Source organism: Lonchura striata, chromosome 5, assembly GCF_046129695.1.
Source record: "Lonchura striata isolate bLonStr1 chromosome 5, bLonStr1.mat, whole genome shotgun sequence".
NCBI classification, from domain to species: domain Eukaryota; kingdom Metazoa; phylum Chordata; class Aves; order Passeriformes; family Estrildidae; genus Lonchura; species Lonchura striata.
Genome location: NC_134607.1, coordinates 13181753 through 13205103, shown reverse-complemented (window position 1 = coordinate 13205103; position 23351 = coordinate 13181753). Strand labels below are relative to the sequence as shown.

The window sequence follows — 23351 nt, the reverse complement described above, 5'->3', positions numbered from 1 at the left end:
ACATCGTGACACGTCCGAATTTCTGTGGTGACAGCAGTACAGACAGTGGTTGGATTTCCTAAGCTGCTGTTTAGTAGGGCTGGCTGTGGCTGTGCAGGCCGTTCTGTAGTCCCTTAAGCAGGGACAAGAGCCCCTGAATGGCAGCTGGGCCGCCAATGGGAAATAAGGGGCTGCAGGAAGCTGTCTTTAATTTTCAGCCACCGCTGGTAGGAGGGAACAACGTCAAAGGAGTTTTGATACCATTTACAATATTGAACAAATCTGGACATTGTTTAGAAATTTATTAGCAATTTTAAAATAACATCATTCCTTAGATAAAAATGCAATCTTACAGGAATATACATTTGTCCCACACAGAGATGACCCTATAGCTCACTGGCAGGCCACTCACTCTAACTTTCCTCTGTTGATTTTAAAACGTGCGAGAGGGCAAGACGGACTCTGGCACTGATGACAGGCTTACATGACGGTTACAAACTGTACAGCAGTATTTACAAAAGCATTTCTGTGGGTTCATGAAAACTAGATATAAAAGTGTGGAAGGAGGTAAAGAATTGAGACAGGGAAGGGCTTGGGTGGAGGTGCAAGGGAGGGATGGGAAGGTGGGCAGGGAGCATAGGGAAGAGTGGGAGAGGAGGTTTATATCTGGACTGATTTATACTTGAGAGAGGTCATTTTACAGCTCTGGGCAATTCAAATGAAGGCAAAACACTTATATTTATCAACATTTATAGCTGATGATCAGAGCAGGAAATGGTGCTCCAGGGCCTGAACTTAAGAGGTGCTGAGGAACCCCATCTTCCCTGAAGTCACTGGGAGACACCGGTACGCAGTACCTGCTGTGCCAGACCCAAACCATGCACAGACAGTAACCCTGGACTTAAACCCTTTGGATCCTGCAGTGCTCAGTCCTTGGTGCTGATGTGAATTCAGACTGAGTGAGAGATCAGCTCCTAAATTACACTTTTGCTCCTGAAACTGGACTAGATTCCAACCAGAATTGCCAGAATTCACCCAAAGTGACTCATTCCTTGCTCTATCAAGCGGCAATTGTTTGGAGGGAGATTCATCATTCGGAATTGATTTTTAAGGCAGTTTTATAAGCATCTCCCCTTTTTTTGTGTGTGTGATGCAGCAGTGTTTGTCAGGGATATTTACAATGTCACTCCTCCTCCTCCTCCAAAATTTTCCCACATTCAAATTGTTAAGACTAAGTAAGCTTGAAAGAATAATTTCTATGAGCAACTATAAAGTTGATGATGCTTAGATAGTATTGGCTGCCAGTCTACCTAGGTGCTTGAGATGGGAACAGACTGACTTAGGATGCTTAAAATACTGAAAAGCATTTCAGCCTAACTGGGAGAGAACTAACAGAAAAACACAGGTGTTTAATCACCTGAATGATGATCCCAGCAAATGGTGTCTGAATTTGTGGTTCTGTCTCAAATAGGGAAAAGATTTGGAAAGGGGCTGTTGGAATGCTGGCAGAAAAATCTGTGGTTGAGTGATGCCTGCTCTTGCCTCAGCCTGTCCCTGCTCCCCTGGGCCTGGGATGCAGCTGCTAATCCTGGCCTAAGGAAATGACCAGGCAGAGCCAACTTCAGGTGGCAGGAATGGAGGCAGAGTGTCTGACATGGGATAGAAAAACAACAGCATGGGAGTGTGAAGACAAGCTCCTGATCCTGCCTAACTAAGCCCTTGGTAATGCTAATGAAGATTCCCTCATTACATCAGTCATTGGTGCTGCTCCTGTCAATTAGCCCTTTAGAAAGGGACTTGATTAAGTTGTCTAATTGTCCCCTGCCACCTGAGATCTCTGCTGTCCTCTGTGAAACCAGCCCTGCCTGGGCCAGAGCTGTGCCTCTCCCCACCAGCTGCAGCAGACCTGGCAGGGGATACTGTAGGCTATCTCAAATGACAGTGGACACACACATTTAGGCAACTGAGTCGAGCCCTGTGCCCCTAAAGAAGGCCTGGTTTTTATGCTCAAGTGTCAAGTTCCTTGTAAGGGAGAGGAGAAGAATGGAGAATTTAACTAGAACACTAAAGTTTGTATCAGAAGAGGTTTTTTTTTTTTTTTTTTTTTTCCATTCCAGTGTCATGCTACTGAGTTTTCTGAAAGCAATTGGAACCCAATCTGTCTTCAGAACAGGACATCTCTCCTGCTGTGCTTCTGCCCACACCCACCCAATATCAGGGAGCTGTAGCAGCAAGGCCAGAGTGGTTTCAGCTTTCCAGAAACAAAGCAGGAACAGAGATAAAAGCTCCATGGACTGAGACCCCATTGGAAACTTTTTGGATCCCTGGGCTTGCTCACCCAGAATAAAACTTTACAAGTTTCACAACGTTCAAAAGAAGAAAAAAAAGAAACCCTGTGCAGCTATTGAGAATTGTATTTCTTAGACTCCTTTAAAGAAGAAAATAAATGGGGGAAAGATGCAATTAAATTTTTCAGAGCCCAATTCTGTTTTCCACATCCTTTGCATCAATACAACCTCCTTGGCCTTTAATGACCTCCAGCCTCATGTTAGCAAGATGGGAACTGAGGCTTCTGATGGCCTGGAATGTTTTCTTAATATGCACGACAGTTTTCATTATGAGAACTGATAAAATATCACTGCTACCAGAAACCCCTGACTGGATTCTACTTCAATATTGTTGTGCTCCAAATTCCCCATTCAGTGTTCCTCTGCCCCGCAGTGCCCCTGCTGTGGGGACAGTCACAGCAGGACCATGGATGTATCCCAGGATACTCAGTTCTGTCTCAGTAGGGCTGCTTCACTTCAGCTCCCTGGACCGGTGGGTTGGGGTTTCTCATCTACTCGTACAAAGCAAGGTCTGCAACTCCATCTGTGACACAGGTGACCAACCCCACGGGCTCGGGGTGCTGCCACCTCGTCTGGTTGTGTCTGTGTGCAAACGCGCATACATTTCATACAGCAATCTGAAACTCAGGCAGAAAAGACACAGGAGCCTGGCTGAGACCCATACAACTGTTATATTGGCATCAGTCTAAAGAAAGCAATGATACATTGCTTTGGAAATTATCAAGAAATGTAAAAAATGCATTTGCCCTTTTTTGTTGTTGTTGTCGTCGTAGTCACTGGGGCAGGGTTGTGAGTCAGAAAACAAAGCAGAAATAGATGCGGTTCTGTACATGGCGCCTCTCTGGCTGTCCCTCCGTGCTGGGGTGTGGTGAGCAGGGCAAGAAAACAGGTGGGACCCCTGCAGTAGCAGCAGCATCTACACCATCATCGTCCACACGTCCAGCTGAAGAGGCAGATGATGCACAAAAGGTCTGTGGACAACGAAACTCCAGCTCTGGATCATGAGTTCCACTTGCTTTCCCATCACATCAGCCACACAGAAATAGGGAAGAAAAAAAGAAATGCACCCAATGTGGCTGACCCAGTACTGTCTGGACTAATGAGCAGGAGTGATACAGGGAGGAGGTTTTGTTGTGTTATAAGAAATGTCTTTAGTCTGCAGTGTCCTCTCGTGAGTCAAAGATGCTCAGAGGCAAACAGCAGATCATTTTCCCCATTCTTTCCTTCCACGCCACTTCTCAGCCATCAGTTCCTTCAAAGCTTCCATCCACAGCACAGTGATTGTACCCACCATCCACTCCCATACACAGGGAAACACTCCAGGAACTAAACCTGCCCCCTCCTTCCCACTGTCCCCCAGACTCTGCCTCATTTGCAGGAGGCAGCAGCTCTTTGCTCAGGCCTGTCATAATGTGCACATTGGAAGTACCTCAAATGAAAAGAAAAAAAAAGAAAAAAAAGCCATCCTCCCCAGAAAGAGAAGTTTGCACAGCTGGCACCAGCAATTACTAAATTTAACACCTTTTTGCATTCTCTGCTAGCCTTTCGTTTTCCACTCTGCAGCACCTACGAGGTCTTCCAGGTGAGAGTGGGGTTTCCCCTGGCCATAGACTCTGACCCCCGAGGGAGAAACATCTTTCACCAAGAATGGCTGGGGCACTATCCTTCCTGTCATTTTCCTTTCCATCAAGAAAAAGCCTAAAAGATGGGCTGTCAAGCATCCCAAACACTCACTGTGACTAATTTAGGTAAGCGCTGTTTTTCAGGAGTGAAGAACCCCTGTTTTCCATTGGGAGGGTCAGATGGACTTTGCAGTGAAAGAAAATGAGTTAGGAAGCCCTTACATGGCATTTTCAGTACAGCCAGGCATGGGCATTCTTCCCTTTCAAGTCCCTTTGGAGCACATAATCAGCAGCAAACTCACATGTGTGTCCATCTCCGTACAGGCTCTAGGGATGAAAGGTTGAGGCTGACCCACATCAGGTGGTCACTTTCTCCAGGGAAACCTTGAATTATGACTTTGATGACAGATGCTTGTACAAATGGATTAATGTTTCTCTAGTATTTGTTTTTTTCCAAGGTATCTTGAGATGATACTGGCCAGTTCAAAAAGTACAGACAAAAATACCCTTTGCTCCTTTATGCCCCAGAGAATTGAGAAGAAAAACAAGAGCATCACAAAAATAATGTAATCAATGTATGAAGCGAAGGGTGTTCTCGGACATCTGCAGAACCTCAAGATTTGGATCAAAGTTTAGCTCTGAGTCAGATCACACCTCAGAACTGATCTGCAAGTTTGTGAATCATCCTGAGGAGGGGAAAAAACCCAGCAGTAGTCTAGAGAAAAAACAGTTGCATAAAATCTAACAATACCTGCCTGTTTTTTCAGCCTCTCTCAGGGTGAGGGCCAACCATCAGTGTGAGAGAGATTCACACTTACTAGTCAGGAATTGTGGCTGGGACATGCTGTACTGCCAGATGTTTTGTGACTGAGTACCATCCATAAAGTCTGGGACGAGGATTGAGACCGTGCATAGGAACACCAAGAAGTCACTTGGCACCTGCATCTTGACCAGCCTGTAGCAATTCTCCTAATACAGATCCACAACTCTCTCCGTCTGCTTTTAGCCCAGACCAGGGTTAGATAACTTTACTTTGCCAGCTGTTCTGATTCTTGCATTTCTTATCCCAGGATCCTGCTAAAATTGATCGGGGTTCAGCTATTTAATAAAATAATTTTGAAGCCAGATTTTTTTATGCCCCACTCCTTAAATTGCTGGTGCCAGTTGAACAAGTAGGATGGATCTGCCAAATGGGTTTTGGGGGTCTTGCCATTCTTGAGTGGGACAAGACCTTTAGAGGAACTGAGCAAAAGGAAAGAAAACAAAGCCTGAATAAAATGTCCCAGTCTTGGGAAGAAAGATTCTCTACCGATAAAGTCATCGTGCATGTTAAAAGAGAGTGAGGAAGAAGGAAAATGAACACAAGATATGCAAAATCAGTAACGTTCAACCTGTCAGTGGATTGCAGAATAGATACTTACACCAGGTACACTTTGTTCATCGTACAAATTAAAAAAGGAAAAAATAAAATAAAGTAGTACCCTTTCCCCAACCACACGTAAAAAAGCACTTAAAAGTTCAAAGGTAAAGCTTGGCACATTCCAAATACGAAATGACTCACTTGACATGCAGCAAAATATACAAGAAGTGATTATTTTTTTTTCTTTTTTTTTAAAACAAACTTAATTCAATTCATTATCTTTGCTTGGCACAATTGCAATTAATTTTAAAAAAATATTTGAAAAATACTGAAACTGACCTGAATTCAAGTATAACGGTTTCTTCAACAGAAACATTATCAATGCAATAAAACATCACACAGAATATATCGAAGCGTAAAGTCTTCTGGTTTGTTTTTGTTTTTTTTGTTTCCCCCCCACCCCCGTAATTTTTTTTTTTCTATACAGTTTTAATGCCGACACAACTTACAATTTTATTTTAAAATTAATATTATTGCATTGTTTTTGCATATCTTGTGGAACAGAAAATGCAAAGTTACTGATTCCCTTTTCAAAAGCAGAGACAGTGGTTTGTTTTTGCATTCTAATGGCCCCAGATACAGATCTCACCAAACCAAGCAGCTCAAACCAGGACGTGGAGAACTGCTCTTACACACACACACACACACACACACACACACACGCACACACACTTGCTCCTATTGCTCCCACACTCACAGATACACTTAGCACTAAAAAGAACCCAAATCAATCACTCAAATGTGCAAGACTATATCAAGTGCATTGCCTACTATCTTTAAATTATAAAACAACAACAACAAATGGTTTCAGTTGCTAGTAAATAAAATTACAAATCCTCGGTGTACATAATGGTTGGTAAAACTCATCTATCATTATACTTCTACCAAATTCCAATGGAGAAACCACCCCCACCCCAGTTTAAATAATACAACATGATCAAACCAATTTAACATCTGCAAAAGGGAAAATAAACCAAACCAAAAAAAGGTAGGTGATTACAAAACGCTGTAAACACTCCCTTCTCCCTCAAAATAATAATAATAATAATTATAATAATAATAATAAAAATAAAATAGTCAAAATAAAAACTGCAACATGCTTTCAAGAAAATACCAAACTGCGAAACAAGAACTCTGCACGGCCCAGCGGCCTCTCAGCCCCGCCATGCCTGCTCTCCCATTGGCTGGCACAGTTGGTGCGCTAGCTCTGATTGGCTGGCAGGACAACCGCCTAAACATGGATTGGCTGGCGAGTGACCACCCGAGCTCTGATTGGCCGGCATGGGACGCTGCCGGAGCCTCGGGCTTCTCCTGCTTCCTCCTCCCCGTGGCCGTGTGGGAATCCACAGCAGAAGGCTTCCTCTCCTTCCCAAGCAAAGGGCCTTGGCTTTATGGAGACGGTGAGGCTCATACAGAATATGTGCAAAATGATTTTTACAAGCAAGGCTGAAAGACACCCGTTTGGCGCAGGGTCCTTTTGGCTAGGGCGATCCACAGGAAGCTGAGGTTCCCCTTGGTGCTCCGGAGGCGGCTGTCGTTCCTTGTGCAGGGACTGAAAAAAAGAGGGAGCTGGCTCTCCTCCTCTTCTCCTCCTCCTCCTCACTCTTCCTTCATGGACACGTGCTGGGGTTATATCCGCTCCTGAAAAGCTTTCTTACACCACCCAACTCTGCGACTCGTCCCAACAGAAATGAATGAAGAACGCTGTTCCGGTTACTCCAGGTCACGAGAACAGTGAGGCACTTCTGAAACAAACCCATTAGGAACATTGAAACAAATAAAAAACCAGCATCGCTTCCAGCCCTGGCAACTACAGGCTGCTGATATAAATCCTGCTGTCCTTGAGCTCCTCCTGACTTATCCTACAATCCGGGTTCTGCACCTCTTCCTCTTCCTCTCCTGCACTGTCCTGCCCTGGGTCCCTGCAGTTAGCAAAAGGCAAGAGGTTGCCATTGGGGCTCTGCTTGCTGTTACCATTGAGAATGTTGTCTGCTGCATTTTCCATCTCTTCTATCGTCATGTCGCAGGCGTCTGCGAGCTCCTGGGTTGTGACCTCAATGAACTTTGGATCTTGAGCAAACTGCATCAGTCCTTCCGAAATCAAGACCTTCAAAAGCAGGTGGGGGAACCAGAACACAAAGACAAGTGTTAGTACCCTGCAGTATCAACCCTGCCACACCTCCAACACAACCCTCTTCACTGCTGGGCTTCCTTCTCCCATTCCTGCTTCTAAACCCCTGCTGGGAGAAGGGCTCTCCTCCTGCTGGCATCCTGCTGTTCCAGGGCCACGTTTCTAGCTGTTCCTAGCCACAGCATCCTCGGTGCCTGTGCGTTCTTACCGCTTCCACCAGGCTGCTGGCGCTGCCGTGGAACTGCCGGCTGCTCCCTGCGGTCGGGCTGGGCACGGTCAGGGACACCGGCCGGGCTCTCCTGGGGCTGCCGCCGCTCTCCGGGTACCGGGAGCCGCAGTGCACCGACGGCAAGCTGCTGTTGAGCTTCTCCGAGGACTCGGCCCCGTCGAGGCGCAGCGTTGGGATGCTCTGTTGCGGCCAGCCCCGGTTGCAAGGCGTGGCCGGGGGCGTAGCACACAGCCGAGAGAACATGGTGGGGGAATGGCTTCGCTGGAGCAGGGGACTCAGGCCGGCCACTGCTAATGCCTGCGGACAGAGGAGGGACAGCGTGAGTGAGAGCTCGCAGGGCTGGAACAGGGAGGTGCTGGAGATACCATCCGAGAAAGGCCTGGAGACTCTCGAGGCTTATGAACACAGCTGCCAGCTCCTTGAAGGGTTTGGATGTGTGCTGCAAACTCATTTTGCAAGCTTGCTTTTAAATGGTGTATCCTGTGCTAGTGCTAAGCACGGGATTGGAAATTTTCAGAATCGCAGTTCTTTAGCCTGGGAGCCATGGTACTGCATGGAGCATGAAGCCCCAGTCCCACAGCGCTGCCTGGAAGATGAAGCCACGTTCCCACAGCACTGCCTGGAGGATGCAGCCCCATTCCCAAGGCCCTGCATGGAAGGATGCAGCCCCATTCCCACAGCACTGCCAGGAGGGATACATCCCCATTCCCCAAGGCACTGTCAGGAAGGATGCAGCCCTGTTCTCACAGCACTGCCTGGAGGATGCATTCCCCATTCCCTACAGTTCTGCCAGGAAGGATACAGTCCTATTGCCATGGCACTGCCAGGATGGATGCAGCCCCACTCCCATGGCACTGCCAGGAGGGATGCAGCCCCATTCCACACGGTCCTGCCAGAAACACCACCTCTTCTCCAGTGGGGGAGACAGCAACTCATTTTCCCACCACACCACACACAGCATAGATTTTCATTGCCAGTTGCTGTTTTAAGTGTCTACTGAGGAACATGAACAGATACCAGATACTAATTTTAGATGTGTGTGCATTTGGCAATAACTTCAAATCCACCACTGGATTTTAAGGCATCTGCTGCTGGTGGGAGGATCAATATCTGATGTTTATACTTTCAGCCACCCAGTCCTTCCTGTAATCATATACACAACCTCTGAACCATTCAGTCTCCTCTTAAAACAAATTCCTCAAGAGGCCTCTTGTTGCACAGGGCTGATCTGATGCCTTATTGATGGTGACTGCTTCCTTGTTCTGTAAGCAAGACTGTCAGAGTCATAAGCTCATCTCACAGAGCTCATGGCTGAGCAATGAAATAAATGCAGAGAAACTACAAAAGCGTGTGGATTGTGTTGTGTTCAGGCTGGGGCAAGGCTTTGTGTTTGGTCTAAGCTAACTGGCAAGCCTGCCTGCTCTTCAATGCCTGCCTGAAAACATTGCCTCAAAGACATGACTTTCACAAGCCTTAAACTTGCCCTTTGGTGATGCTCCTTCTCTTCACTGACCACAGTGGGACTGGACTGACTAATTTAAACTGAACAGCTCACTTAAAGCTATCTAATGTTCAGTGAAGCTCAGTCCATCTGCCACTGAAATCCTTGGGAACTGATAATTATGTTGTGCTGACGACTTCAGTGTCAGAAAAAAACAATTTTTCATTCTGAAAAAAAGAATGAATTCTTAGTCACCTGCAAGTTCACTGAGGTTTTCTCAGTAATTAGATGTCAGACTCATGTCAGATTTCAGTGAGGAAGAAAGCCCTTAAAACTTCAGAATAAGTCATACCCTGCAGGCTATGATGGCCTCAGCACATCCCTTAAACTGCCAGGACTTCAAGGAGAGACCTGGACCTGTCAGGCAGGACAACAGAACCAATTTTCCAGTTTGTTGGCAGAAACTTACACAAAATGTTTTATGAGGAATGTGAGGTTCTGAGGAAGCTGAAGGACGCTCTGTAGGATTGCTTTGAGCTTCAGCTGAACACATTTACATATCATGATGTACAGGTATTCCATGAGAAGACCTCTTCAAGCATTCACAGCAACAGAATCCATTAGGTTTAGCAGAGGCAACCTTTCCACTCTTTGGTCTTATTTTAGGTCCTGTTGTTGGTTAACATTTTTGTAAACGTGAACATTGCTGAGTGTTGTCAGCTGACAGCCAGATGCCTCTTTCAGGGTAGCCCTTCAGTCTGGCTGAGTGACACTTGTGTGGGCAGAGCCCCATCCCTCCAGGTTTTGGGCTGCATGGTGGGTTGGGGAAGTATGAAGAGGTTTGGAGGGAAGTGTGTGGGCTGGGAGGGCTGGAAGGCCTGTGTTCCCTCTGCCTGGCCTGCCATGGGAAGGCAGGAAGTATCAGGAGGGCTGTTGATGCTGAGGTGAAAATGGGAAGCTTTTTCCTGACCAACCCTCCCTGCTCCAACACATTTTATGGTTGTCCCTGCCACAGCTGTAACTCTGCAGACCACTGCTTTCTGGAGTTCAAGAATTAAAGGATAACTCTCTGGAAGTGGAGGTGAGAAAAGCCAGGGAGCCTCAAGCCAGCCCCTCTCTCACTCCTCTGACTTCTCACTCCTCCCATTCTTCTTGTGTGGCATTTTCTACCCTCGTGACAGCCTAAAGAAGCAGCAAGGCCATTCTACCCTGCCTGATGGGATTGCACAGAGCAGGATGCAAGGCTGGCACTGCCATCTGCACCTGTTTCTTTTATGGTGACAAAAAGTGGCATCATCAAAGCAGAAGACACAGCTCTCCTTTGGAGCCTGACAGCTGGCTAATCATCCAGGTGCATGTTTAAGCATACATTTGCTAGGGTGCTGAGCAGTTACAAAGGGCTTAAGAAACTGATTGATTACACGTAATCAGTTTGTGTTTTAAAATGGTTAATTACACTTACTGATTACCTTTAATTAATATTAAAGTAGACTGTGCACACTTTATTCATGTGCATGCTGCCTCAAAGCCAGTGTAATTGCACTGCAGCATACCATTTGGGTAGTTATTTTCATCTTTTTGCTAGTATTCTATTTTATTCATTCATGAGACTGCAAGGGACATATTCCTGTAGCACTCTGGGAATGATAAAGATCCTGATTGCTAAAACCTGGGCCTTTGGTATGGGTGAGAATCTATCCCAAGTGGTTTTTAAACAGTGGGTTGGGATGCTCTGGGGGGCACTGCAGATGGCAGGGGCCACGTCTGGTTATTAATACTCACCTGATGATGGACCAGATGCAAAGGTAGGACTGTCTTCTGTGAGACATCCACACCCTGGTTTTTCTGTCTTTTCAAACACTCTAAGTGAAAAGATGCTCTTCGACCTGAAACAGCAACACATACAATGTGTCCATCACTCATAACACACTGCAGGTAATCTGTTTTCAGTTTCTTTTAGTGCAGTCCCACTGGACATACAGCAAAGACACATATGCTTTAGGCTCTGTCCACTTCCCCTCAGCACCATGACCTTCCCAAAGCAAATGTGTTTACAGAAAGCACTCAGGCATCACAAACCAACCAGCTCCACCTTCCACGCAAGCTGCAAGGTGGGATCTTGGACACTTTCCTCCTTTAAAACACGTGCAGCTGATTCCCCTCCCAGGCAGTGGCAGTGCTCTCAGACCTCCGAGGCTGAGGCAGAGCCCTCAGCAGGATGTGACAGCTGAGCCTGATGCTGGGCTGGCTGTACACAACACACAGGTGGGACATTGTGCCGCTCAGGTGACACTGGCACCCTGCTTGCATGTGATCTGTGTCCCTCAGCTGCCAGACATGCCACACTTTGTGTCTATAGCAAGGTCAAGTGCAACTGAATCCATCAATGGGGGATTTATGGTGAATGGAAGGTGACTTAGACAGAAATGAAGCATTTTCAGAATTTGGAAGGAAGGGAAGAGAGAAAAAAAACATTTTAGAAGGAGCTGCTGAAATAGTCACAGTTGTTTACTCACTATAAAATTAAACTTTACTTCTCTAAATATGAGAAAGGTACTCCCAATGAGGAATTTAAAACTACTGAAAAGGATGTTTATGATCAAGCGCTTTACTTCTGAAAAATGGCAAATAAATCCAGTATTAAAGATTCAATACATGACACTCTAAAATACTTTGTGGTCTTCCTCATTTTGTTGACATTTGCCTAAAGAAGGAAAGAAAATTAGAATTCTGAAAATATTAAATATCTGTAATATTGGATTGCTGAGAAAAAGCCCTATCAGGGTTGGAGAAAATATGTTATAACCCAGAGAATGAATGTTCTAATGCAGGTTAAAAGTATTTCCTCTTTCTAGAGAAAAAATCCAACTACTAAAATGACTATGACATCAGTATATAAATATTCACTAGAATGTAGTTAGTGAAGCATTGTATCAAGGGCTGACTGCCTTACAGATAGATATAGAAGTTGTCATTGCCTAATATTGTAAGATTTAAAATAAAGTAAATGTTGTTAGAACAGTGAAGCATCCTGAAGGATTTCAGTGAAGACTCAGTAGCCTCACTTTAAACATGACACTACCACTCTGTCATTGTTACTTCTGTAAAAATGTATTTTTTACACACGATTCTTTTTAGTTTCTCCCTTCAATGCCCTTTTTCACCACACCAATACCCAGATAAAGGCTGAAAAATGCTGTACCTAAGAGTTCATTTTGTCATAGACTCTTGATACTTTCATAAAACCTTGTGATTCATGGGTTTCATCTCACAGTGAAGCTCTTGAAAATCTCCAGGTACAATTAGAGCAGAAGGCTCTATTCATGTCATATAATGTCATATTAACTTAATCTGACATTCAGTGTGTCCCTGGCAGCAGACAAAGGAGACAGTCTCTCATTTCTCCTTGCTGAATACACACAGAGCAGAACACCATAGGCTCAAGGCTCACCTATTCCATGACTCTCTGGTGATTGTTTGGAGAGCCTAAGCTCTCAAATAAACTGCCCTAATTCACAGGCAGGCTCGATCAAACAGATCACAGGGACTGTCCAAACAACCACAGGTTCATCTGCTGACTGTGAAGCCAGCAGAGCCATGTCCCTGATCAGGATTGTCTGCACGCCCTGGCATTCCTGGTCTCATGAGCTGAATGCAGCAAACAGCAACACCCATGCCCACACAGGCTGGAATTCCTTCAGGGAGATATGGAGACTCCATCAAGGTGGAGGAAACACAGTCCAGCCCTGCTGGGAGGTTACCTAGAGCTGAGGAGCACAGAAACCCCTTCTTCGGAGAGTGCCGGGTGTCCTCTCCTTTGTTGTGTTCTGGTGGAGTGAGTTGTCTGTTTTCATCATCTTGGTATGCAAGCCTGGGAAGGAGAGCAGAGGGATTTAGAAAAGCAGCTGACATTGGGCAGAAAAAGCCCTCTTGCAGCAAGGAAGCCAGGAAGGTCATGCTAGCAAAGGGATGCAAGAGCAAGCTAGCTTCAAACTATTACTGGTCCAGGAGCAGTAACAAGAGACCATGAGACAGAGAACTCTAAAAATGAGCTCTGGGAACATCAGGAGGTAGAAGCGAATGTGGGGGGCAGCCCTACAGATGTTTCATTCAGAGAAAGAAAATCCCAGGTGAAAAATAACCTTTTCTAAGTTACTTCTAGGGCTGAACTGGAATTATTTTCTCATATTTGAGTTGTCTAAAATTTTCTGACCTTCTCCCATAAATTGAAATTTTTGTAGAAAAATGTCACCTCTTCCCACCTCTCCCCCTTAATTAAAGAACCACCCAAACACCTTGACTAAAGCTGCAAAGCTCACATTTCGGTAGAGAGCAGACTTGGTTCACTACAGTACTCAATGTCTTCATTCAAATTTTCATCGTAAGTCTCATCCTGAGACACTTCCTCTTGGCAAACAATTGCCAGCTGGCTGTCTCTGGAACTGGAGCTAATGAGCAAAAAGACAAGTCAAGATATGGAGATGGTAAAGACAACCTGTTACAAAGACAAGAATGACAGGCTCCATCTGTCTCAGTTTATTATGATGCTGAAGAGCCTTCATAGGAAAATCAATGACTGAACAGAGCTACAAAGTTCACAAATACAAGGCAACAATCTTTGTCTGTGTCCTCTTTCACAGGATGAGTTTCTTAAACTGTGAATGTATTTTGTCCTTTGTGACTACCTGCTCTCTATGAATGTGCACATAATGCTGACCACATTTCCAATGATACGTCTCACTGAACTCACAATAAAACCCGAGATGGGCCTCAGGAATAAGCTTTGTCCCTTATTGCAAAAGACTTGGTTATGGATTTTAGAGAAGCCTCCTGGACACTCACAGTAACCCTCTCATCTCTGTGATGTGTGGCCTTTGCCTCCTGAATTCTTCAGTCTGCACCAGCTCTGCCCTCTGCCTCCTGGTCACGTTCTTGTCCTTGCTGGCTTTTCCACCTTTCGTCCCTTTTTTAGACTACAGAGTGCTTCTGCTGAATTCAGTAGGATCTGTTCAAAGCCTTAGCTCTGCCAGCCTTTAATTCCCTGGTTGCATCCTCTCTGTCTCTCTGTTTCATATTTCAGCATTTCAGCATTTGTATTTTGCTTCATTTGGACTTTGCTTTTTCTGAGGAGTAAAGTAAAATCTGTAGGTAGCTTGAATCTTTGAGGTATGGACATCGAGGTAGTGGAAACTATTTCAGTTTCTTACTAGCATTTGCAGTAGAGAGAAGGGTGTCTTTTGGGTTTTTTTGTTTTTTTTTTTTTTGTATTTTAGGGTCTGGAGGGTCAACATTATCTTGTCATCTGGTTAAAGCAAAAACCATTGGGAGAAATGTAGATATGCATTGTGTAAAAGAGCCTGCAGTGACCCTTCTCTGAAATGGGAGGCAAGTAAAACTGCTAAGGTGCAGAGGGGAAAAAAAATCAGTACCTGACATCTCCTGTTCAACTGTCTGTGTTTAGCCAAAACCATACAGAATTTTTGCATGAACATGCCAGGGTGTCTTTCACTATGCTGTGATCAGAGAATGTGTAAATGTGTGAGCCCAGCTAGAATCTCTAAAAACCCTAATCTAGAAAATAGCCAGAACATGGACCACTACTTGTCCTTAGTTGGGAGTATTTTCTGGAGCTGTCATGGTGATCACCTCTATTTCAGCCCTACTGACACCAAAAAGGAGAGGTCACATTCAGCATTAATGGGAATTTGGAGTTTGAACAGGATGAAGATAGTGGGCAGCATTAGAGGGGTATGGAGAACACGTACCGTCCCAGTGTCTCGTAGTAATGTGTCCTAATTCAAGGAACGTGCCCAGGGAAGCAAAGAGAGAAAAGAACACCCTGTTAGCAGTGTCACACTAGCACAAGTTCAGCAGGGAGGAGGGCACAAGGGAACACATATTGTGTAACTCCCTCAGGAAGGCATGAAATAGAAAAACCACGGGACTCTTCACTTGGGCAATTCTGCACCCACTGGAGTTCCTGTGTCTTATTGTCCTATTCTGTCCTTTCCAGGGGCAGCATTTGGCCACCTTTTCACACTGTTCACTCTCTGCACTGAAAAAAAAAAAAAATCCATCTCTTTCCTGCTGTTTCTGAAAGTATTAAAAAGAAATCCCCCACTGAGAAAAATTATATTCCTTTTGTGTTAGTCATCTGTGTTTAGAGAGATTGAAGACTATCCAGAGAAGGGGATTTTCTTTGCTTTGTTTTTGAAAACCTTGCCTCCCTCGTCCCAGAATGTCTTTGGTGACGTCTGTAGGGATGTGACCTGCTGAATGAAAACCCACTGACTTCAACAAAGCTCCCTATTGGGTGATTAAGACGTGAAGAGCAGTCTCCTTCAGTTACCAGTTGATAAAACACCTCCCTGTGGTGAAGGAGGGATAAATAAGGTTTCTTCCTGATAAAGCCCAAAGAAGTCAAGTGTGTTGGTCAGTAAGAGTGCTGGTGTTTTGCAGTGGCCAGTTGGTGTGTATCTGTGGGCTTTGGCACAAGTGGAGAACCGGAAGGCTCAATCCAGGCTGCAGGCTGGGCAATGTCTGGGAGTGACTTTGGCTTGGCAGCAGTGGTCTGGTGTTTGCATGCACCTTCCAACACCTGCTCCCTTGGCTCCCTCTCTGCTGGGAGACTTACCTTTTGGATGGGAGTTTCCAGGGAGCCTCCTGCACACATATGGTAGGTGACAAGGGGGTCCCATGGCCTTCCACCGTGCTGACAGTGCTGGGGTAGCTGGGTGGGCTGGGAAAGCGACACAGAGCCGTGTTGTTGGCATTGTTGATGTTGGCATTGGAGCCTGAAGATGAGTAGCTGCTGGGCGTGAAGGTCGAGTCCACCAGCTTCTCATGAGATGGAGACTCGGTATCTCCATGGTTGTTGCCAGATTTGTTGATGTGCAAAGGTCTCTGGGTGGTGAATGTCTGGGGGAACCCACTCCTGCCGTCACTTTGGTAATAGCTCACATGGTTACCAAACAAGCCTCCAGCTCTCTGTCAGAGAAACAGAAAAGATTTTTCCTTTGTGAGTGAGATGTGCAAGGGCCCCAGTGTTTTCCTATTTAGACTGTTCTTGAGGGAAAAAAAATGAGGACCAAAGTGTGCATGATGGCACTGGTGCTGTCTCTTCCAGAAGGCAGTGTGAGGACTTCTCTGTCACAGAGACTAGCCTCACACAGGCAGGGGCTTCAGAGGGCTGGCAGGTCTCTACCCCTCCCACCAGTCCTGGGGGTCCAGGATGGGGTATGAATGCAAGAAACAAGGAGCTGCTGTCTGTTTTACCCAGTGCAGTTACAAAGGAATGTTTAGGTATGAGAGGGAATTTGAGAAGAGCATCAGAAACTATTAAGCACCTGGAGGAAGAAATGAAGAGAAATGAGACAGTTATGTTTAGATAAGTGATGAAAGGGACTGACAGCATCTTTCTGCAAAGAAAGGAGGAAAATGCCAAAGGAGAAGAAAAGTTACCAAAGAAAACCATTATAAGAAACAGGAATGAAATAAGAAAGAAATGTTTTAGCTAAGTTGCTCAGAAAATTTTCTCCTTCCATAGGAGCTCTGTTGGGTCCTTGTGTACTTTTTGGAAGGATGCTACCAGTGCCACTGAAAGGAGTGAACAAAACACTAAAGTGTGCCTGGCTGCTGCTCTGCAGATTGCAAGATGGCTACACTGATCTGTTCTTTAATTTAAGTTTCATGAGGGAATCTTCCAGTGAGAAGTTTCCCTTGAGAGAAAGAGAGAAGGAATTGGGATAAAACTTAGGACCTAGGTCCACACTGTTTTCTAGTAAGATCTATCAAACAAGGAGGGCCCAGCTGAAATGCAGAATGAAGAAAAGAGAATGTAGCACTCTGAGCTCAGCCTCAGCTCACAAACTTGTTCAGAACCTACCCGGAAGATATCATCTTCAGAGGCAGCAGAAACAGCTTCTTTCATGGCCTTGTCCAGCTCTTCTTCAGCTGTCAGGTCTCCAGAAATGGCTCGTCGGATCTCGGGCCCAATGTCGTGGAGTGTGCGCAGACCAGCCTGCAAAACAGCAAACTATAGAGCTTCATATCTCCGAGTGGGCACAGGAGAGACAACAGCATTGCCATTTCTTCCTAAACACTGTGGAGCCCCTTTGGTTAACATAGCACCCCCAGCTCCTAGAGAAACACCAGCAAACCCTGTTCTTTCATCTCCACCTCAGGGAGAGAGAAACACTTGGCAATACAACCCAAGGAATGTTTGTTGCTAGTCTCCTTGCCTTCATCACAGCAGGACAGACATAAACCCACAGGCTTGACTAAGCAGGTCTGTGTGCTTTACACTCTGGGTTTTCAGACCCACAACCAGAGGCTCTAGAGCAGCCACAGTTCCAGCTGAACCATGTACTCTGGTGCCTCCGAAAATCTTTTCTTTTTAATCAGCAGCTTAAATACGGATTTAATAACTAAGCTTTTGGCATTGGACCTGCAAAGTTCTCAAACCCCTCACTGACTGGAGTCTGTTCCAAAGAGTCCACGCAGAGTGGTAAGCTGTGGGTGTACTGAGGCCTCTGTCTGTGTTTGTGCCCACTTCACAGCACTTTTCAGCTTGCTGAAACTCCAGAGTCACCCTTTTTTCTCAAAGTATCCTCGAGGGACATAAATAGTACTGCTTGTACAGTCAACAGGGTTTTCTCTTTCTGTCACACAGCCTGGTAATCTGCTGAGTGAGCATGTATCACAGTGGGGAACAAATACCAGTCCTTACAGTCTGATGCCCTGTCTGTTGGATGGCCTTGGCATCCAGGTATGCTTTTCCAGGTAAGTGATTTTGTGTTCTTGCAACATGCACTCAGAATAGGTCAAATTTATGTGGGAGTAAGAAGATGTCTGTAGGACACTTCATACCAGTTCAGAGGATCCCAAATTTCAAATATTACTGGCAGATTGATAAATTGTGATTATGCCTCACCTGTGCCTTCCATTTCCAGAGCTAAGGGATTGTGAGCCCATGATACACAGGTATTTATCCAAAAGGATGGGTATGATAATTCAAGTTATCAAACTCCTTTCCAGTAGGGATAGCCCGTTGCAACCCCCAGAATGGTTGAAGAGGGAAGTGGGGACACCTGTCTCTACTGTACCACCCCTGTCCTCTCGGGGCCCGCTTGTCACCTGTAAGGACAGCGCGTTGCGCTGCGAGGGCTTCCCCACCAGCCCCTGCTCTTTACGCTTCTTGAACTTCCGGAAATACTCCTGGATCAAGAAAGTGGCGTAGAACTTCCCCACTGTCACCTCGTCATCTGCAAAGCCGGGAGTGAGAAAATAAATTCAATAAGCAGCTGATTTATCGGTGTATTCGCTCATGTAAGCCTTGCAGGAGCACTGGGCACTGCAGTTCATCGCTGCTTTTTATGGCATCAGGATGCAGGGCTGAAGGAAGGGACTGCTCTGCAGCCAGAGCTTGCTGTGAACAGTCAGGAGGAGAGGTGCAGGTGGCATTGGGGCAGACTGGCTCTGCTGGCACAGAACCCCTGCAGCAGGAGCACATCTAACCTTTGTAGTCTCTGATGCTGGTTAACCACAAAGGATCTTGTTATAGCAGCAGCCTCCCAGTCTGGGTCAACACATGCTACTGTCTTGTGACAGCCTGGGGTAAGACTTATTCACAGGCTGGCTTGCCAACAGCCTCTGATCATCCATCCCAAGCCTGCTCTGACCCTTCTCTACACTGGAATTCTGTCTCTTTGTGCCTAACATGGGTGTTCTCCCCTGAAATGCAGTCACAGCTGTGTTCCCACACAGTAAAAACTGTCAGTCAGCCAAAATGTGCACTACGTTTTTCTCCAGGTAGCTCGCCTCCTTTCTGCAAACCCACTGGAAATTTTAGAAGGCATGGTCCACTGACTCCAGAGCAGACTGAGCAAGGCTCAGGACCTGGCTGCTTCTGTTGGCTGACTGCCAAGTGCTGTTTTAGGCCAATGGGGCCACCTGGAAAGCCAGTGAATGCCACACTGGGTGCCTATGCACCAACTCCTGTTTATGCACATTTTTTTCTTTCCCTGATTTCTCAGCAGTAAGAACAGCATATTCATGTTACTACAGAACAGACCTCAGCCTGAGAAGCTTTGAGAAGGAAGCCTCTCCTTCCTGTTCCACCTGATGATCATGAGGTGCAGTAGGATAGGACAGGTGGGGGAAAAAAACCAGATATTCAGAGACAGAGACAAGATCCTGCACTCACCACCTGCAGGAGGCACCACCTGGTCCAGCAGCTTCATACTGGTGCGTTTCCAGATTTTCTTAATTATTGCTCTCAGCTCTTCGTTGGCTTGCTCCAGGTTACCTGCAGGGTGAAAATCATCAGAGACAGGAATTAAGCAGACCTTGCAGAGGAGCAATTTAATATCTGGCATGGAAATCTCAGGAGGCAAATTGTCAGAGTGTTTTCAGTAGTGGAAAGTTTTGGGCCAAGAGATGTTCAGACCATTCCTAAAGCTCCCTCACAGCAAAAAGTCTTCATCCTAAATATGCATAGTCATCTCTTGGTAGGGAGGTGACTTTCCTTCTAGATACCCATTTCCTCGCAAATGAGTTACTTGATTTATGTACATTCAAACCCCTCTCTTCTCTCTCTCTAGGCATCTGAAAGCAGTATCTTGTCCTTCTAAAGATGTTTTTCCTACAGTTTTTCTTATTTCTCCCCAGCACTAAGGCTCCTGAGGGTGCTGCACGGGGCTCTGCATGGCAGTAGTTCTTGTAATAGGATGCAATGAAGATAGAGACATGGAATAACTAGCTGAGGATGCAACACATGGACAACATCAAAGGCAGAAATCAGGGCTAATTCCAAATTCCTGCCCTGACCACTTAAAAGATCCTGCAAAGGCAAGAAAGCAAGCAAGCAAGCCTTTGAGGCTTTAGATGGTTTCCCAGGAGTTCACTGGCAATGACTCCAAGAGTTTGAGGCTCTCTCAGACAGACAAGAAAATTGAATCCTTTTGGGTCTCTCTTTCATAAGACACAACATGTCTTACAGGGATTGTGGGTGGCTTTTTCCTCAGGAGAGTCTCTTGCACTACAGTCAAATTCTGTTTAGCACACCTTTCAAGGCCTTAATATAATTTTTTGTTTTGCCACTGTTTTTTGGCTCAGCTGTGTGCAGCTGGCACTGTAAGGTAAAGCTCTGCTGGTCACTTCTTCCCCATGCCTGAAATGTAATGCAGCCACTCCTGAGGCAGAGGTGTTTAGCTGTGAATCACAGACCTACACTCCCTTTTAATGCATCTCATTAATACATGGAGCCAGATTTTGACTCAGGACCAATATCTTTCATTACAGCAAGTGACAGAGAGCAACAAAGAGGACAAGCTGAGCCCCAAATCTTGTCTGCTTTCCTCAAATATACCTGCTGTCTGTGCAAAGCTATTAATAGTCCCTTTACTTCTCATCTCTCTTTACAACACCACTGTTACTATAATGTAATGTTAACTTATGCTAATGGAAGCACAGGAGGAGTTTGTGTGAGATGAGACCCTTGAGTCCAGGATCTTTTTTCTCCCTTGGACTGAAGATCAGTGGCAACAGCAGTCTAGAAGTGGCTCAGCTCTGCAGACAGGGTACAAAGAGGAGGCTTCTTTGCCCTTCATCCTCCTAATTGCAGTGTGAGCAGACATTGATCTAAAACTTTAAACTTTCAGACCACTGTGAAGAATGTGATCAGTAATTTGAGATGATACTACAGGAACCACCGGCTTCCTGGGGGAACACTGTGCTTTCCCTAGAAGATATTATTCCTCCAAACCTCTTCACAAAGTTTGTCCCACGTGCTGCATATGAGTAATTTGGATAATTTTCAACAAGTTGTCCCTGTTGGTTTATTCCAGCTCAGGACACCTTGGCATGAACACCTTTGTACCCTTGCAGTCAGCAAGCTTCTCACCTTCTGTCTTGATCCTCAGTGCTGTTCTGACCAATGCAAAGAGAGTGGCATTGAACATGACAGTCCCATCGCTGTTCAGTGGCATATTCATGGAGACAAGGCGCTGTAGGATGAAGAGGAGAAAGACAACAATCACACTGCCACACATGGACTGAAGTATGTTCCTCCTTAACTCCTCCTGACACCCTCCAGACCTGCCATGCCTCTTATGTGAATACCCATGGCCTGTGGATTAGTTACACAATGAGAATGCCCTGTTATTTCTATCTCTCCTAATCTGTCTTGAGATGGGTGTTTGACAGCACAAGGAGAGGTGTGTTCTTGGTACTTAAGAGCTGTATTTAGCACAGATGTACTCTCCTAACCAGACAAAAGGCTGATGGCCTTGAGTAGTGCACAGCCCACCTGCTGGTGACCCCCCAGGCCTTGACTGGGTGGTTGGAGCCCAGAGGAGCTGGTGAGAGGCACAGGGCAGCCCAGGAGTTGTTCAGACACGCTTTTGTTGGCTCTGCCTGGTGGGCAGTGAGCTGGGATATGCCCAGTGAGTGAGGCAGAGTCAGCTAGAAAATGCCACAGCAGACTGTTTAGTGTAAAACAGCTGGTCTGGTGGAAGGCAGCCCTGCCCAAGCATGGAGACTGGAATTAGATGGTCTTTAAGGTGTCTTTCAGGCCCATCCATTCTGTATTCTCTGTCTGACTGTCTGGTTTAGCTGCTGTGAGCCCAGCCTCCCTGACAGCAGTGTGCCTTACTTTGCAAGCCACTCGGTGAGGGCAGAGCTTCCCAAAGCCCAGCGGAGGCTGGATCCGCCGGAGCAGGGTCACCACGTCCAGGTGTTTGATCCGTCCCCTAAAGAAGAAAGCACAGTGAGAGCTGCAGCCTGGCCAGGGCTGACCTGCTGGCCTGCCTGCAGAGTGCAGCTACAGCTAAAAGTGTCACGAAGGTCTCTCCAGCCTCATGCTGCTGCTCCCTGTAGGCCAGGCATAGCTTTAAGTATTATTTCAGGCCTCCTGCATTTGGTGCCTTCTGCAGGATTTGCCTGGCACTCATATAACTTCTACTAGTGCAGAAATCCCAGCTGTCAGTCATCCTTGAGTCAATATTTGCAATAATTGATCTCAGCCTTTTCAACATTGCAGTTTCTTAGTGCATGAACAGATAATTTGGGGTACTCTTCCCATTCACTGACCTGCTCAGAATAAATACCTGCTTATTTACTTGTTGGGCTGAGGTTTATAGCAGGCAGAGATATGTAAAGGGTCTATTTCCTTGTAGCTTATCTCCCACATAAATAGCCCCAAGCCACTGCCTTTTAATACTTTAATGTTTATGCTTTGGGCTAGAGTGAGCACAAAACAAAGGACTGAACTTCCTTCACAGCAGCAGTTGGGTTTCTCTTAAATTTGGTAAATGGCATCTCAAAAGAAGAATTCTCTCATGGAGGGAGGAAAATTACCAGAGCCAGAGGAGGGGCATGGGACATGGATGGGGAAGAGGAATAAAAGAGCTTCCCATTTATAAACAGGGAGGAACAGGATTCCATCTGAACTGAGTGGCTATCTATTATATGGCTTCAACCACTGCAGTCTTGCCTTCAAGCAAGCACATATAGTAGCATCTGTTTTGTCAACAAATGGTGTATTTATTACAAGTCTGTGCTTATTACCCATCCATATTCAAAGCCCCCAGCCCAGGAAGTCACCACGAATGGGAAGAAGTGCTTAAATTCATGTATCACTCTCATAATGTGACATGCCCTCACGTACGGCAGAACCTAAGCCCAGACTAATCTTGACACTATGCTTCCTAAAGAGATCTACCTTTTGTTTACACCCAAATCTCTTTCCATGGCTTTTGCATTATGAAGGGGCTTTGCAATTACAATTGTCAACTGTACAGTAATGCCACAGGGATCTAAATGCACTTTAAGCCTAAGCATGTGTCAAACAGAGCATATAATACTGAATGTCAGTTAAGCCCTCATGTGAGTTGTTGTAGTGTAACTTTAAATCCCTGCAAGTCTGCTCTTGTCAATAGCCCTGCAAAAAATATAATGCAGCTATGTCAATGTACAGGTTGTGGTGGGCTTATATGACATATGAAAAAACAAAGATTTGAGCAGAGCAGCTCTGCTGTGAATACGAAGTCAAGCAGAAGAGTCACAGCTCAATATTGCAAACAAATGCAACAATAATCCAACCCCCAATCTCTTTTTCTCAGTCTCCTGCTGCCCCTCACTAAGTTTATAAGCAATGGTCTGACATGGATCAGTGCAGTCCAA

The 23351-nt window shown here is 45.7% G+C and overlaps 1 protein-coding gene across 5 annotated transcripts in view; it reads right to left on the bottom strand.

Moving 5' to 3' along the window:
• Positions 1 to 262: 262 nt before the first annotated feature.
• Positions 263 to 23351, bottom strand: part of CACNA1C (calcium voltage-gated channel subunit alpha1 C) — a 414418-nt gene continuing 391329 nt past the window's right edge. For 3 of the 5 annotated variants that reach the window (XM_021535026.3, XM_021535028.3, XM_077783301.1), the window contains 12 exons: positions 21823 to 21919; positions 21073 to 21175; positions 19375 to 19476; positions 18306 to 18433; positions 17056 to 17205; positions 15805 to 16157; positions 14936 to 14962; positions 13490 to 13618; positions 12932 to 13041; positions 10953 to 11056; positions 7709 to 8026; positions 263 to 7476 (listed from right to left, as the gene is read on the bottom strand). In XM_021535026.3, coding sequence (XP_021390701.1) covers positions 7180 to 7476; positions 7709 to 8026; positions 10953 to 11056; positions 12932 to 13041; positions 13490 to 13618; positions 14936 to 14962; positions 15805 to 16157; positions 17056 to 17205; positions 18306 to 18433; positions 19375 to 19476; positions 21073 to 21175; positions 21823 to 21919 — 1918 coding nt within the window. In that variant the 3' untranslated portion in view covers positions 263 to 7179. The remainder of the gene's footprint in view (positions 7477 to 7708; positions 8027 to 10952; positions 11057 to 12931; positions 13042 to 13489; positions 13619 to 14935; positions 14963 to 15804; positions 16158 to 17055; positions 17206 to 18305; positions 18434 to 19374; positions 19477 to 21072; positions 21176 to 21822; positions 21920 to 23351) is intronic. The other 2 variants (XM_021535027.3, XM_021535029.3) reach the window with 1 other exon arrangement.